Source organism: Sceloporus occidentalis, unplaced genomic scaffold (assembly GCF_023333645.1).
Source record: "Sceloporus occidentalis isolate IW3139 unplaced genomic scaffold, rSceOcc1.0.p SCAF_4, whole genome shotgun sequence".
Lineage (NCBI taxonomy): Eukaryota > Metazoa > Chordata > Lepidosauria > Squamata > Phrynosomatidae > Sceloporus > Sceloporus occidentalis.
Genome location: NW_028316984.1, coordinates 67,215,076 through 67,232,877, shown reverse-complemented (window position 1 = coordinate 67,232,877; position 17,802 = coordinate 67,215,076). Strand labels below are relative to the sequence as shown.

The following is a 17,802-nucleotide window of genomic DNA, read 5'->3' as shown; positions in this document are numbered from 1 at the left end:
TGTATTCATAATTGGAAGTACGTGTGAAAAACAATGTGTAGGTTTGGACATTACATGCAACTCTTTCATTACATGTACCATGTTAAGGTGTGTGTTTGTTGTTTGTCCTGTGCTTTCAAATGGTTTCTGACTTATGGCAACCCTATGGCGTACCTATCATGGGGTTTCATGGCAAGATTTGTTCAGAAGAGGTTTGCCATTGTCTTCTCCTGAGAATGGGAGTATGGAATGAGGATTTCATGGCTGAGCAGGAAATTGATCCCTGGTCTCCAGAGTCACAGTCCAGCCCTCAAAGCACTACACCATGCTGGCTGCCTGGGAAGCATTTTCCCAACATTGTTTACAGTGAAAAAAACTTTATATAAGATTATCAGAAGTTACAATTTACATGCTAGTTTTCATGTATATTATTTTAGCAATCTGAACTGTGTGTGCAAATGGGAATCAGTCATGGAGAGAACTTTGAATTATTCCACTTATTGCTGAAGCATGATCCCAAACCTGGGTAACGATGCGCAGCAGACTGCTTTTGCTCAGCACCTGTCCTGTCACTTAGCAGAGTTCTTGGTACCAGTGTGTAACTTCCTAATTTCCCAAGGAACTAAAACAATAGGGAAGTCCATGGTGGAGACCCACAGCTCCCCTGTGAGGACAGCTGCTTACTATTCTTACTGATTCCACTGTCTTCACATTTCCTATGGGAGGAAGCTGAAAGAATGAGATTAAATGGGTCTTTCCTTTTCTCAAAAATTTTCACTAAACTTTATTCTGGAGAGGAGAAAAATGAGCAAAGGGTCAAAGTCACATAAACACCTGCCAGGCAGCCTGGATTTCAGTAGTCTACATATGTGGAGAAGGGCTTTGTTTTCCGTTGTGATTCTGCCTTGAGTGCCCTCACCAGTTAATGGGAGAGAGAAAGAAGGGTTCTTTTTACTTCCTTTACTTTTTCAAATGGGCACTTAGCTACTGCTTTTAAAAGAGGAAATACTGTGGCTGAAATCAGTGCTGGAATGGGGCAACTCAGGTATTGTGTTTGATGAAACCTGTTCTCTTTTACTAACTGCTGGCCAGTGCCTCTGCCATTGCAGTTTGCTATACAGATAAAATACAGACATAAAACAAATTTTGGTCTAAATCCAATTGATAGTGCCAACTAGAGAAGACCCACTGAGTTAGTGAGAATTATGGAGCTGCTGAATTATCATTCATAAAATGATTCAGTGCAACTACTCTAGTTTGGGACTGGCAATTAGACATAGGGCTATGAGTTCACATGCAAGTTGGAGAAGTCAGTGGGGATGCTCTGGTGGCTAAGATCTGAGTTAAGAGTAACTGCCTCTCTTAGTTTGCTGAACATAAAAGGTATGATGGAAGTTCGTTCTCATTGCTTTTAAAAGATGTTGATTGCATCTTTTTGCATTTACAAGTGTTATTGTAATTTTTTTTTTTTTGGTGGGGTTTTCGGGCTGTTCTTGTAAATCTTCCAAAAATAAACACGAAATTAATCTTGACTTTAATGATGGGGCTAGAGAACCATCATGGTGTAGTGGTCTGAACATTGGAGTCCAGGGTCTGAATCCCATGAAAACCCACTAGGTGACCCTGGGCAAGTCTTTCAGCCAAAGGTAACTTCCTTCTGAATGAATCTTGCCAAGAAAAGATGACAGGTTCACTTTAAGGTCATCATAAGTCAGAAATGACTTGAAGGCATACAATAACAAATATGATTTAAACCTTTATACATCAGAAAAACTTCATTATAACAGTAAATATGTACTTAGAGTAAGCCTTAATTGGCATGTTTGCATAAAGCTGTTCACCACAGGGAGTGTTAAAAATTTCTACGTGCTATAATATCATTTTGGAGAAGCCGCGTGATAATTATTTGCTCCAGAGAACTGGTCAGCCTGGCTACTTTTCAGCTCTGATTGGTTGTGTGTGGCAGATTTTGAAATTCAGTAACAGTCTAGGAATATATTTTGTTGTATTCTGTTTATAATTTTTAACTGTATTTTGCTTTAGTAATTTTGTTTTTTGTGTTTTTCAAAGGAAATTCAACAAAGACATGGTCTGGCAAATTCTATTTCCTCATACTTAATTAAACCTGTCCAGAGGATTACCAAGTATCAACTTTTATTGAAGGTACTTCATTGATTTTTTTTATTCTTCCTATACTACTTATTTGCATATTTTTTTTATTTAGCTGAGAGGTACATTGAGTTTTTACAAACTGTTTCCTGGACCATTGCAGCATCACTGCTTCTACTTTTTTTTCTTGCCAAATATAGTACCAACATCAACCACGCTCCCTCTCTTTCCTTTCCCTTTTACCACCCCACCTATCTCAAGCTATGAGACAGGAAATATTCCAGTCCATTGTTTTAAGTACAGTACAGGGTCATCATGCTATTGGTGCAGTATATAATATAAGCAGTAAGGTATTTACATTTGAGAGAATAGGAGCAACAGTGGCTAATAGTTCTGATGTCATTGAGTGTGATGGGTCTGCTCTGGGCTTTAGTCCAAGCGTTGAGTACATTATCTCTGCTGATAAATTCTCACCTCCAAATAAAATACATTCTGTTAAACATTGGGCTAATGCCTGGAACCACTCATGAGGAGTAAATATATAGAAGATATATGGCAATGAAAGGGTTGGATCAGATAACAGAATTACCAATCTCTCTCCTATGTTCTTGGACGCATAACAAGAGTATTTCACACCTGTCTACACCCAATATATATGCCCTTCTTCAGATGTTTCGGGCCATTGATGTTGTGGTAAGACATTCAAATACAGTCTGTGCATCTAAAATACAACATGTTTGTGCCCAATTAATGCATTTGATTTTCTAGATTAAACACAGTAATTGTTGGTAGTAGAAGCTGAGCCTATACATTGTTGGATTTTACATTTGTAAGCCCTGTTCAAATGTTTATGATCATGTATTGATGGCTATTACCAGAATTGGTATGGAGGTGTTAGGAAGGCAAGAAGGTAAGCTCATGCCTCACCACATGGAAAGGAGTGAACTAAGTTCAAATAGTCTGATTCAGATACACCATGACTATTATTGTATGCTTGTTTCTAAATAATGCATGTCTTACAGCAAATTGTTGTCTATTTTTACTTAATTTCAGGTGTGGAGAGGTAGGATTCTTGTCTTGTGCACTCTTGGGAATTGCTAGGATTCTTGCCACTTTCCTTCAGTCTTAGGTCAGTCCCTAGCAGAAGGCACAGCCTAGATTTTGTTTAAACAAAACTTGAAATCTCTTGTGTGCTAGCATGAAAAAATAGCTGGATCATTACCTGTTAAAATATTTATACTCCCTTGTTGGTGGTTATGAACTGCCCTTAAATTCTAGGAATTCATATGTGGATCGTAATATCCTTCAGAAATACTATCATGATAATATCAACATGTTAAAAAGACATTAGAACAGTAAACATAAATAAACATGTACTTTGCTGATTCTGTTCACTACTACTGTCTGTTTTTACCTTTTGCTTTATCGAGGGAACAATAGTGACATAAGAAGTGTTGATCAAAAAGTGTTGTTTTAAGAAATTCAGGGCACCCTTTACAAGGCTCATTTACTTGGGAAAAGAGTCAGCACTGGATATTTGTGATACCTTTGTTTACAAATCTATTGGTTGAGATCTGGATCACAAGTATAAGTCCATAGACAGGCAATGCTTGTACAACACAATATGTCAGCATCATAGAATCCCCTAAACTGCAAGTTCCGCCTGAATTGTTATCTCAGTTCTGCATTATACATACAACATGAAATAATTTGAGCCATTATTTTGGTTGTTAAGATATAATCCACATTCCAAGTGGCTGGAACAGCTTATTAGAATACTGTTCCTACTCAATAATATCATGACATACAGCATCAGGCAACAGACATTTTGGTCTCTCGTTGTCTTGGCAATGCTGACTTTGTTAGGGGAGTTCATAATATTTTCAATATGTCCTGAATAAGAAGCTGTGCTGCAAATCAGAACTTGAATTAATTTGTTATGTAACTTATAACAAAACTTTCTCCCCTGACCTCTACCCATTTCTTATTGCCATTAAATAGCCCTCATTACTTATATTTTGTATTTATTTGTTCTGTTACTTGTCACTTTTTGTTACTTTTCCATCATGGAGGATGTGCGTGTAATTCATCTTAAATGAGCTAAAATATGGAAGAATCTAATGGCCCTAAAGATTTGCTCCTCCTCCCCTTCAGATTCTGTATGGCTATTAACAAATGGAAGTTAAAGTGCTAAAGAGGCAGGGCTTACAGTGTGGGCCTATTCTCTTCATCACATGAAACACTGAAATAGGGTCATGGCCATGTCAATTCTATAGATGTCCCTTCTCTGATACCTGGCCCATACACATGGAAAGAGAAAGACTGTGTAGAGCTGAAATGATTGATTCACAGACCAAACTTAGATGTTCTTGAGGATTTTGTTCACTCTACAGCTGGAAGCAAACAGACTTGATTTGTACCTCTGAAACTGATTTGTAAATTGTAATATTATTTATCCAATTTTGCTCTTACGCAAAAAAAACTGATGCAGTTTTGGGCTTTTAAAATATAGCAGAAATCTGTTTTTAAAGCACAAAGCTGTATCATAAATTTTTCAGAAGTGCAGAATTGGGTTAGCCCTGGTTAGTGCTTGGATGGGAGATTGTCAAGTAATACCAGGTGCTGTAAGCTATATTTCAGTGGAAGAAACTGGAAAAACACCTCCAAGTATTCCTTGCCTAAGAAAACCCTATGAAATTAATGGGGTCACCATAAGTTGACAGGCAACTTGAAGGTACACACACATAAGGAAATGGAGGGTATACTCTTGATTTTGTATCAACATTATTTTACTCCAAAAAGGTACCTACCCCAGCTCCTAGTTCCTCAATAAATATGCTGATTAGCTGCAACCAAAAGTCTAATCTTGGACTACATTTTGCTTTACTTTGTTTCTCCTCAGGAGCTTTTAACGTGCTGTGAAGAAGGAAAAGGAGAACTCAAGGATGGTTTGGAAGTGATGCTCAGTGTCCCTAAGAAAGCCAATGATGCCATGCATGTCAGCATGCTGGAAGGTAAGCAAACTGTGGAAGAACAATGCTAATACATTTATAAATGCATAGAGGTGAAATAGTGAAACAGAAGAAATAGTGGTTTTCTTTATGGGGAAGAGTTTTCCTAGGTAAGTAGCTGCTTTTTTGCAGATACTCCATCCCATAAATAATGGAGTGCCCTGACCCCCTTCTGCTTAGGCACTAGCCCAGCTCCCTCTCCAGGGAGAGAGTCAGACCAGTGACAAAGCCATAGGGAGCTCACTGACCTCTCTTCCACAGCGGGACAAGGACACCACCAGGCTGTCACCCTCCTGTTTGTGTGTGTGTGGGGGGGGGGTCTCCTAGTGAAGTCCGCACCCCCTGCACCATCTCAGTGATGCCACTGGCTCCATGCCCACCGAGTTAAAACTGAGAGAGACAGCTGAATGTGGTTTTTCAAAATGATTGGATGCACTAGGCAACATGACTTCTGACAAAATGAACTTACACAATTGTTTTTATATTTGTGTCATGTTCCAATAGGATTCCAGCCCTCTTCCTTTATTTTCCCCCTAATTTGCTCCCTTCCCTTATTTTTGGTACTTCTCTACAGAAGAAGCTTCATTTTTTTCTGTCTTTGTCATTGTTATATTTTTATTTCATCTATTTATTTATTTATTTTTATTTCTAGGATTTGATGAAAACTTAGATGTTCAAGGAGAACTGATTCTTCAGGATTCATTCCAAGTGTGGGACCCCAAGTCTCTCATTCGAAAGGGCCGTGAAAGGCACTTATTTCTCTTTGAAATCTCACTAGTTTTCAGCAAAGAGATCAAAGATTCTGCAGGACACACTAAATATGTTTACAAGAACAAATTACTGGTATGTCTGCTAGCATCGACATTTTATAGGCTTTAGGGCCTTTGCCAGACCTGGAAATGTTATTGTTCAAAATAAACTCACTGTTTAACTTATCCTAAGCCCACAGAAGTAGGCCATTGTCATTTCAAAATTAGTTTAATGAGTCATTATGTTGCATCTTGCTTTTCCATGTTTTCTGTTTGTGAAAAAAAATGGCTTGAAAAGAATATGGTATAAAAATTTTAAAAATCCACTCTAAAAATTTCTTTAAAATTAACTTTAAAACTAACTAAAGTGTTCCTTATTATATACATACAGCATTTTAATCTATATTCCCACTTGTTGCATTACTTTTGAAATACCATTTCATTATGCCTTCATTGACTGAAAAGTTCTTTGATCTTTTTACATGTGCCTATGTGTGTAGGAATAAGGGTATGCATCCTCTTGTACCACATTGGGAAGATGTAACTGCGTGGTTATAGCCATCAAAACTAGTTGTATTTTATTTTATTTATCCTGGCATGCAAAGTACCAAACACACTGGGGAAATTAAATTTATTATATGAAAGTACAAGATAACACAAGCTGTAAGGTCCTCCTTGGCATTAATTCTAAATCATTTGAAAGTATTGATTCCAAACCATCTTTCCTTTCAAACAGACCTCAGAACTGGGAGTGACTGAACATGTGGAAGGAGATCCTTGTAAATTTGCCTTATGGTCTGGGAGGACTCCCTCTTCAGATAACAAAACAGTGCTGAAAGTGAGTCTGTAGTTTTATTTTCTCTGTTTTCAGTACATTGATTTCTGGCAATGGTTGGACACAAGTAGAAAGCTATCATCCACTGTAAAACAAGTAGCAATTGAATCTTGAAGGAGAATTTTATTGTTGGATGCTTTATCAGTTGAATTCAGACTGTATCTTTTTATCACTCTTATACCTGTTATTGCTAGTGCATACCTACAGAATTCACTGTAGATATTTAATTTATTGTTGATGTTTTTGTGTTTGTGTTTGTAACCAATCTATTTGGTACCAGATCTAAAGTCAGGAAATTGAGATAAAGATAAATGCAGTGCCAGCTTCACATCATACATCTAACAAAGTGAACTCCAGCCCATTAAAGCTTCTGCTATAGTTAATGTGTTAAGTTTTAATGTGTTTTATCTCAGTTATTGCACACTTAAGACAAAACTATGAGGACACTGCTCATTTCCCACTCTAACCAATGTATTCTTTATTATCCATCCTAGTCTATGTGTAGTACTCTAGTTGTCTTCAGCTGTTATTGGGCACTGGTAATTAGCAATGGTCTCTTTTCCTTTTTTGTAGAATTTTATTTTATTCCATATAAGCATAGATATTTACATCACATCCAAAAATATTCTGCATTACATTGTTTAGTTTTCTTCTCCCCTCCTTCCTACCCCCCTTCAATATCTTTATACAATATTGTTGGATTCTCTCTTTTCCAGATTTCTTCTTTATTCCTCTTTCCATTATACCCCCTCCACCTTTTCTTATTTCATTAATATTCATTCTCGGTTATTATCATTGTTTTCAAGACTGTCCTTTGTTCTGTTACGGGTTCCTGCTCTTGGCCCTATGACAGTTTCCTTTCTGACTATAAACTTGACAGACTGCTCTCAAGTCTACCAAATCTCTAGTCATGATCATTGACTCATCTCTGTTTCTGTCCTGTTCCTAATTTTAACCTAGATTTCTTTCCTCAACTTGATTCCCATTATTGTTCAGTTAGCCCTATAATACAGAGAAAGTTGGTGACCTGTTGCTTTGGAACAATGAATCCATGCTGGGATTTACCATATCCTATTTTTCACAAGACCTTGTTAACAGGAGCTATCCAAGGTGCTGAACTGATTCTGAGAAGAGGTTTCAGCACTTTAGATAGATGATGTTCAACCTGGAGTAGTTCCTGTAAAACCCAATGTGGATTCATTGATCTGGAGCAATGGTGTCACGCCTGCCAGTTTAAAGTGGCCCAAATAAATTCTGACAGACAGTGGCATCACCAGGGTTAGCATCACTTTGTGGGATCTCATGGTGTCACTCCTCATTGACCCCCTCCCATATCACACCATACAGAATCCTTAGTAATATTTTTTGTACTGTTACTTATACATTATAATTCCTGTATATCACTGAATGGCATGACAATACTTGTGACATAAACAACTAGAAAAATTAAAATTATACCTTTGAATTACAACATCATAAGCATAGCCTAAATGTATTTACATTTACATAGTTTCATGTGATTAAAGTAAAAACTGGGTAAGATGTTTTTAAAGAAAATTTTTAAAGAGTATTTTAAAAAAAAACCTTTAGTTTGCTCAGCCCAGATGAAAATCACTAGATTTTGTCCTTTTCTCCAACCATTGAGCATCATCCCATTAACACCTTCTCTTCCACTGAATAGAATAGAATAGATTCTTTATTATGGTCATAGAGCAACACAGATACAAGGGGGATACAGAATAAAAGAAGATTAAAAACACAGGATAAAAATAGTATTTAAAATATCCTTTCAGATTACACAGCTTTATATAGCAAGATAAGATTGGTACTAGTCTACTGTGGAGGTCATTGCCTGGCAAATTTTAACTGCAGCTGCACAGAATCTGGCAACATTATGCGCTGTATCAGGGTTGATGTCTGAGAGCAACAAAGAAGTGCAAAAATGATTGGTGTGTCACTTCTCTTCCATTGAGTTCCAAGATTTTAAAGGGATGAAGGCAATATGTATGTCTAATAAGGAACATTACAATGAATAGGCAATAAGATGCAGATTATTCACAATATGAATCCAAAACTCATGAGATTAAAATAACATAGTCTGCAGTATGGATGGTATGAAGTTGGGGATACATCCACTGTTCAATACTTTTAGCAGAAGAGAAGCTAGTATATGGAATTTTCCTTTATAATAATCTTTCTCCTTTGAACTGCTGCCCATTATCACTTGATTTCTTGACTCTAGTGATTTTCCACTGAGCTGGGAAAATTAAAGGTTTTTGCTGATTGATTTTATTTTAACAAGAACTACGTACTATAGATGTTTTGTCTGAGAAATCTTAGTGATGGAACAACATTCCATTTCTCCTGAGATATATAGATATATATAATCTCCAGCACTTCCTGCACACCAGTGTAGCTGGAGAAGTATGGTTGATACCTGAACTTTTGACAGCTTATCCATAGTTCCTTAACACAGAGAAAGGAACAACAACAAAACACTAAAGCATGGACCCATATGGGAGAAATATCATCATTGCATCTACTTTTTCTATCAAAATCTTTAGGCATCCAATATTGAAACAAAACAAGAATGGATAAAAAATATTCGGGAAGTGATACAAGAAAGGATTATACACTTAAAAGGAGCTTTGAAAGAGCCAATACATCTTCCCAAGACCCCAGTGAAGCAAAGAAACAACAGTAAGAGGTAATCATAGTAATTTCATGTGAGATGTATCCCTTTTAAATCAGTTCGTTACTTAAGGCTTGGGAGGGCGGGTTCTGGGGATTTGGAGGACAATTTTCCATGCACAGATACACGCCAGGCTGCATCATCCCCACACATTGGGACAGTTATTAAAACTGGGAGTAGTTAATTTCTGGTTTTGTAAGAGTCAATTTTGGAGGAGTCTTGGAGGGGAAATATTAATTCACATTTTATTAATGCAAAATTGCCAGTCCTGGAGGCCCCTAGCCATAGAACTAAAGCAAGAACTAAAAAGATGGAGGAAAGGAGAAATTGTCACTGGCAATGGGATTTGCTGACAGGACAAATTGAAGAGGCCCCACTATCATGAAATTCCTTCAGTCAAAAAAGCATACTCTCAATAGATGTTTGGTTCACAAGATTTTATGATATCATAAATATGGACAAATTAACTATATTAATAAAAAACATTTCACAAAGTTTTGGACCACTGGAAAGAAATGGCATTGTTATTGAAAGAGAAATGTGGGAAGATAGCAGTTTTAAATACAGAAGACTAATGCATAGAATTATATGGCAATAATTTAATTTAATTTAGTTTGAATTTAATGTATATTTTTGGATAGAATATTCTGAAATATGTTATATAATAAGTTATTCTGTATTCATAATCAAAGGTTCTTGCAGTGACACATATATAGGCCAATTTATATTGTAGGAATTTATATTTAAAAGTTGTAGATTACTTAGGAATCAAGTGATTAGGGAAGACTGGAAAATATTATATAGGGAATGCATGACATACTTTATTGTATAAAGGGTTTATGCGGAATAATAAAAATTTAGTTAAAGTTTAAGAGAATAATAAAGGTCATACATTCTTGTTTGTAAAGATGTAAAGATATATACAAATATGGAATGCAAGATATTGTAAATGTGTGGAAGAGTGGAAATTTAGAAGAAGAAGAAGAAGAAGTAGTTCCTTTGGTTTATTTTCTTCTTCTCTGTATTATATTTTAATGTCCAATGTTACCCCATCTGTCTGCTCTGTGACAAGCAATGTTTCACTGTGACCTAATTTCAGATCTCAAAAGAATTCTCTTGGGATAAGGGAAATCTCTGTTAGATCTATTAGACTGTGGAGGATTATCCCAGGATAGAACATATATAATGATGTTATATGTAATGAACATGATGTGTCTTCATTACATTTCAGAGAACCATTCAGTTGAAAGAGACCACAAGGGTCATCGAATTCAACCTCCTACTATGCCTCTTTGGGGCCTTTGGCTTGAAAGCTATGCCTGCAACTTGACACTGATAATAGCTATGTTATGTCATTTCATTGTTAACTAAAATGATACTTTAACTATGAACATAGTGAGAGAAAAGTAGTTTTGTACCATTTTGGCCCTAAAGTAGACTATGGCTGAATCCATACTGCAGAAATAATCCAGTTTGACACCACTGTAACTGCCATAGCTCAATGCTATGGAATTCTGGGAACTGTAATTTGTTGTGGCACCAGAGCACTCTGACAGAGAAAGCTAAATGTCTCATAATACTTTAATTCCTAGAATTCCATAGCATTTAGCTGTGGAGGTTAAAGTGGTGTAAAACTGGATTATTTCTGCAGTATGGATGCAACCTATATTTAAGGTTTCAGGATAAGGCAAAGGCTTGGACATTTTGAATTTGCTCCAGAATATATGACTTCTAGGCACTGCACTGTAAAAACCATGGGACAAACATATTTGTGATTCTACAAAAAAGAAAAAAGAAAAAGACTTTCCCTAGATATCCTCATGTTTCTAGGCCTATATTGGGAAATAGTTGACAGAAATTGCATTGTGTTAATGAGAGCAGATCTTAGAAGATCCAATTGCCCTGGGTCTCAACATAATTATTAGTCTCAGTTTATCATTGTGCAAGCATATAACCTACACAGAGATGAACTGGAGGGAAGGATAGGAAATATTCCAGACCTTTGCAAAGTACAGGAAATACACCAATGGAAGAATAATTTTAAAATGCTCATATTTTTGTCTCATATAATAAAAATTAATAGGACCTCCAAATTTAAATCACTGAAATGAGAAAACTAAGAAATAACTCTTGGCAATTGACACCAGTTTTGCAAAACACCAAGGCTATAATTTAGATGGCTGGGTTTGGTTAACTGAGAAATCCAAGATGAATGGGGCACTGGCCTGCCACACTCATTACAGAGCTATTTTAAGATATGTTGCTGTCATTGTATAAGCCCAAGACAGCCAATTTCAAAGAGCAAACATGGTTATTATGTGTTAATCTCATGGTAAAGGTGACATCATCATTCTAAATTACAGATTCAGTTGTAATACATGTGTGCTCAGATGAGCAACTGACTCCTTCACATACTATCTGAGCTGTTTGCAAGTTCATTGATGAAAGTTTCTTGTTCTTTCCATGCAGAGAGGGAGGAGAAGATGCTGACAGTCAAGGAGATGGAAGCAGTCAGCCTGATACAATTTCAATTGCATCCAGGACTTCCCAGAATACAGTGGACAGTGACAAGGTAGGATTTATTATTGAAAAGAAGTAACACTATTAATTCTAGTTGTGTGAATCTGAAACATGAAAGGGTGAGCAAACAAAGAAAATTGAAGTCTTATTTTTTTTCGGAGTGGTTAAACTTCACTGGGTTTCTTAACTTTCCCTGAGAAATTATACAGTAGGTTGTTTATATGCCAGCAAAGAGCTTCACTGTTGCATAGTATATATGTGTCCCTTCCAAGGGGATATTAGCAGTTGCTGCTCTAACAGCACAGAAGGATAGCAATTCTAGAATTAATTCACTCCATAAATTGGAGCCATACTCATATTTTATTTATTGGCCCATGAGCTCCAAGTAAGAGGGAATCACCTGCAATCTATATGATATAAACTGATCTCACAAATGAGTGACATTTTTGTCTGCTGCAGTGCAAAATAGAAAGGACTTTTCTTGCCAATGTTGTCCTTACAATATGTGTTGCTTATGCTAGGGAATAGCAGACAGAGGCAGAAGGTCAGGCAGGAAGACACCAGAGAGACAAGGGTGGATTAACAGATACAACCTGGAAACATAAATCACTCAAGCAGTTGCTTGGGGAAAGAATACTTTTAGGAGCATGAGTGAAGTGGTGTGCCCAGAATCTGTATTCTGAAGCCTAAATCCAATTTAATCTTTGAAAAGGTGAAAAGCTGCAGTGATGTAGTTAACATGACATTTCACAGCCACAAAAGTGATTGTCTTTGTGCAACCAGAAAAAAATGGGAACCACTTGCACAGTAAGGTATAGAATATTGCTTTTGTGTAAGGTCTGTCATTCTGAAACTCTAGTAATGCAATTGGATTCAGAACTCCATGCTACAGATCAGGATTTCTTCACCAGAGATGTTGTAATTGGGGTGAGTGTGGGTGTTAAATCTATCTTTTAAGCTTTAGATATAATAAATTTCATGCAGGGGTTTCCTGAGATGAAAATCATTTAAAGATATCCTTCAGGGTAAAAACGTTGAGAAAACTCATATAGAGGAATGCCTGAGGTGATTTGAATTTAGTTTTCATTAAATGCATTTTTTAGAGTTGCCTTTTAATTTGAACAGGAAAGGAGTCTGTATGTGATTCTTCCTGCCCCCTTTTGTCCAAATATTCCTCTGTATATATCAGTGGCCTCAGAAGTATCACACAAAAGCAATGACAGAGATGTAATATTTTAAAATATCAGTTTTTAGATCCAGGTAATTGGGTTTTGTGTTTTTTCTTTTTCTTTTTAGTACACCTTGATGAGAATTTGGTGTTTGGCATTTATGCCCATAGCCTTTGAGATACTGGGATTGATTTGGGTTTGTTTTTTTAAATGCCTGAATGAGTGCTTTGTGTGGGGATGGTGTTGTATTTATACCTGACATGTGACATATGTCACTCAAGTGTTATTGGTTTCTTTTCCTGCCAGTAAAGTAGTGGTTGTTTGATCCTCCAAAGATAATGCAATTGTTAGTGAGGTCAGATAATTGCCTTGTTTAGATTCAGCACAAAATTTAACTGAGCTTCTTTTTTTCTTTTCTTTAAGACCATTTTTGCAAATGTTTTGGTTTAGTAATTATATTGTAGTAATTGTATAAATGTTTACCTTTATAGGTGTTCTGGATGTTTGGGTTCCATATTTATTTATTTATTTATTTATTTATTTATAATGGCAACTGATGTTTTCCATGTCATTTGTCTGGTAAACTGCTCCAGGTTTTAGTTTGAACATTTAAGGTATTATTCCAACCATGGGATCAGTGCCTTTGCATAATTCCTTTTGAGTCCAGGCTGAAACCTCAAGTGGACTTGCTTCCACACAGACACAGGAGCCTCCACCATTTTTAAGAGCATTTCAGTGCCATTGCATATTAACAAATACAGTATCTGAAGCAGAATGGAAGACAGAATAGTACAGAAAATTAAAACCAGTAAAACAAGCCAAGCAGTCAGCTCTGTTTAGTCCTTGAATGGGAGTCTGCCAATGGATACCAGTTGTTGTAGGCTATATTTTAGAAGAAGGAACTGGCAAAACCACTTCCGCATATTCCTTGCTTAACAAAACCCTATGAAATTCATGAGGGTTCACATAAGTCAACTGAGCGCGCACACTTTCTCACACACAGAGAAAACACTATTATGAATCTAAACAGTTTGCAGTAAGTAAACTACCCAATCAGTGGTGTAGGCTCCCAGTATTAATGATCAGGATGTGCCCATTAAAACAAGTTGAGTTCTCAACATGGAGCAAAAAAACAGTATCCATGCCTTGCATTAAAAAAAAAAAGGCTGTTCTTAGCAGTTGGTGCTATTACAGTTAAGTTCCTCTCTTCCAAGGCATTTCCAGGTAGATAACTGATGACTGTAGCACCATGTGGTGATTTAGCCTGGAGAAGAGAAGGTTAAGGGGTGATATGATAGCCCTGTTTAAATACTTGAAGGGATGTCATATTGAGGAGGGAGCTAACTTCTTTTTCTACTGCTCCAGAGACTAGGACCCAGAGCAATGGATGCAAGCTCCAGGAAAAGAGATTCCACCTCAACATTAGGAGGAACTTCCTAACAGTAAGGGCTGTTCGATAGTGGAACAAACTCCCTCGGAGTGTAGTGGAGTCTCCTTCCTTAGAGGTCTTTAAACAGAGGCTAGATGGTCATCTGTTGGGGATGCTTTGATTTAGATTTCCTGCCTGGCAGGGGGTTGGACTGGATGGCCCTTGTGGTCTCTTCCAACTTTATGATTCTTTGTTTCTATGATTCTCCTGTTGATCCCACCCAGTAGGAAAATATCAGGTAAGACACTTCCTGAGATAAACTAGTCCCATGTCATTGGGCATCATAAATCAAAAATAAAAGTTTGGATCTGATTTGACAGCATATTGGCAGCCATTGCTGTTCCTTAAACTGGGCTACAGCCCAGTCCATGCTTATCGTGGACTGCTCCACCAAGCAGTCCAGCTGCTGGATTTAGTGCTAGTGAACAGCTTTATTAGTTTACCCAGCTGTTCTCTCTTGGTAATAAATGGCATGTTGTCACCTTCACCCACAGTATAACTGAGGTTTTATGGTAAATGGAGTTAGCATTAAACAGTAACACCAACAGGTGGGAGACTCTAGTAACAGTACACCCAATGACTGAGTGGTGAGAAAAGGTGGGGGGGGGGTTTCCTTCCTTGCCTTAGATTCTAAGACTTAGAAGGATGGAGCAGGGCAGGACCTGCAGGAAACAGTGAGGGCGTGGGGCATACAGTCCACTGGCTAAATACATGCTATCAGATGAGAGGTGCAGGATTCATGGAAAAACCAAAGGCCTCCCTCCTCCAGCTCTGCCACCTAGCAGCTGAAGAATTTACCACCAGCCAGTGCTGATCCTATTTGGCCAGTAAGCTGCAAAATTCACATTAAAAAGATATGTCACCAAAAATTGTGCCCAAACAATTTGAGATGCAACAAATCAAAAAGGAGGTGAAAGTTCCCACTTATATTTGCACTGCTATACTCCCACTTACCATTTGCACTTCCTTACTCAGCATTCCTGCATTCAGATGCTCACTGTGTTCATTTTGTCTGGTACAAAATGTGACCTCCTATAAGGCGAGCTTCTTTTCCTACCATTTAGCTTGCATTTTTGATGGGCTTTTTTGTTCTGCAAAATTATTCACTTGTTTGTAAGATTTAAAACATCTATAAATATGTTTAAATAACCAAATCTTCAGGTTAATCCTTGTCTTAGAGGAAAGAGAGGTGTCATCCCAGCAAAGGCTAGGAACCATCTTAAGAGTGCAGAAAAACACAAAAAAGTGTATTGTTATAAAAGCACAGCATTAGTTTTTTAATTTGGCTATGATTCATATAGCTGCTAGATAGAAAAGTAGCTAGTTAAAACTATGTCTCCCTGAGTTGCCTTACACAGCAACACCATATATACTTTCCTCCCCATTTCCACATATGGGAGTGGAGCTTAATAGTGAGAAGAAGGAAACATGGCAGGTATGAATTGGGGTTATGAATCCACACTTGCTCTCCCTTTTCCCATCAGTAGAAATACTGAGGCTGGAGTAAGATACAAGTCTTGGAAGAGAAGGTCAGCTTTTTATAAGATCTAGGACTTCATCATACCAGGTTTGTAAAACACCAAAATATCATTTGTGTAGTATATGCAAACATACCAGATTGGGGACACTCATTATTGTACAAAATACTTCAAAAGTGCAATAGTGCTGCTTCTGTCCGGGTCTCTGTCTTCTACATGCCTCCATAGCCTCTCCTCCCTGCCCTAACCCCTTCCCAGCATGCCTTTTCATCTGTATTTATTATTATTTGTTTTTATTTTTAGCTCAACCTTGTGATCATGGCAATCCATTAAGTAAAAGTAAAGAAATAAAAGGTTTTTTTAAAAAAAAAAAAAGGAAGAAAGAAAAAGAGCTTGCGCAGGAATAGCAAGGGAGGGGGGGAAGAGGAGCATAATCATGCCTATTGATACCATGTGACTTCCTGCATATCAGAATTGATATGAGGCGGAGGAACTTATCGCACTGTGAATCAAAGTGGAAATGTAGCAGGATTGGGAGGCTTTGATGGGGTTCCATCAATGAGAAAAAGCACTTCAGCAATGAATGGACTACAGACCAGCTACTGGACAGACACAGAGTCATGTGATGAAGTACAGCCACAGATACTGCTATCCTACTCTAATTCCTGTTTTCAACCATTGTATGAAAAAGTCCAGTAAGAAATGAAAGAAGAGGTGGGTCCTTGAAGCATTGTTGTACTGAAACACCTATGAGTCCTAGCTAGCAGAATCAGTGGTATGGGATTTTAGGAGTTGCAGTCCATCAGCACCTGGAAAACTATACTTTTCTCATCCTGGATTATAATAATGAAGTTTTGAGTAAGCATCAACTGTAGTAAACCAGCTTCCTTGGTCTAGGCTGGTGTGAGTTTTGCATGACATAAGTACAAAAATAGGACATTTCCTCATTATTAATCAAGTTGCAGTTTCAGTGCAAGGCTACCAACAAAAATAAAATTACAAATGGTGAATATTCATTTTACTGATTTCTTGATTTATTTGAAAAAATTTATCATGCCTTTCTAGTGCAATTTCATTGATGAAGGCCACAACAATTAAAAATTAAAATAGCAATTAAATACAACAATGCTGACAATTAAATAATAATAGTAACAGTATGGAAACAGAGACAGGCTCTGCATATAGAATCATTTTGAAAATGATAATCTCATATTACTATTCTGATTTACCAATTGCTGTGTTAAGGTTTTTCAGGAAAGACAATGAAGAATCCTGAAGCACTTAAAGACCAACAGTGTTATAAAAGTTTGAATGCTTAAATTTTGGGTCTATGGACCATAATAAATTATGATGATGTTATAAAAGTATGAGTTTTCATACATGAAGTATTAGCTAAAATTTCATGTATACATACAGTCACCATACTGTGGGTCACAGGGATTGTAAACAGTGAGATCAGAGGGAAATTAAATGCACAAAGCAATGGCAGTTACAATTACATTATTAACATTGTCCATATACAAAGCTATTGCTTGTAACACAAACAACCTGATACCAGGTAAGAAAAGAAACACATGTAGTTTGATAAATGCACGTGCATAATTAAAACGTAGTGTTTTAAGAAATTCAACCAATGTTTTTCTTGGACAAGAAATGCTTAGATTATCATTCTGAGTGGCCCCAGTCTTTGGCTGATTTCAAAAGTGCAAAAACAGTTTCTTAGACTTTTTGTTATCTAATGCAAACCTCACTACCAAGATGTATTTGTAAGATTGCAAGGATAAGACATCAGAGAGGAACTTATTTTGCAGTGTGAAGGGAAGAACTTGAC

The 17,802-nt window shown here is 37.0% G+C and overlaps 1 protein-coding gene across 3 annotated transcripts in view; it reads left to right on the top strand.

The window, feature by feature from the left end:
* Positions 1-17,802, top strand: part of KALRN (kalirin RhoGEF kinase) — a 719,845-nt gene that overhangs the window by 533,700 nt on the left and 168,343 nt on the right. For all 3 annotated transcript variants that reach the window (XM_089520231.1, XM_089520232.1, XM_089520233.1), the window contains 6 exons: positions 2,050-2,142; positions 4,991-5,102; positions 5,752-5,942; positions 6,585-6,686; positions 9,248-9,390; positions 11,845-11,947. In XM_089520231.1, coding sequence (XP_089376357.1) covers positions 2,050-2,142; positions 4,991-5,102; positions 5,752-5,942; positions 6,585-6,686; positions 9,248-9,390; positions 11,845-11,947 — 744 coding nt within the window. The remainder of the gene's footprint in view (positions 1-2,049; positions 2,143-4,990; positions 5,103-5,751; positions 5,943-6,584; positions 6,687-9,247; positions 9,391-11,844; positions 11,948-17,802) is intronic.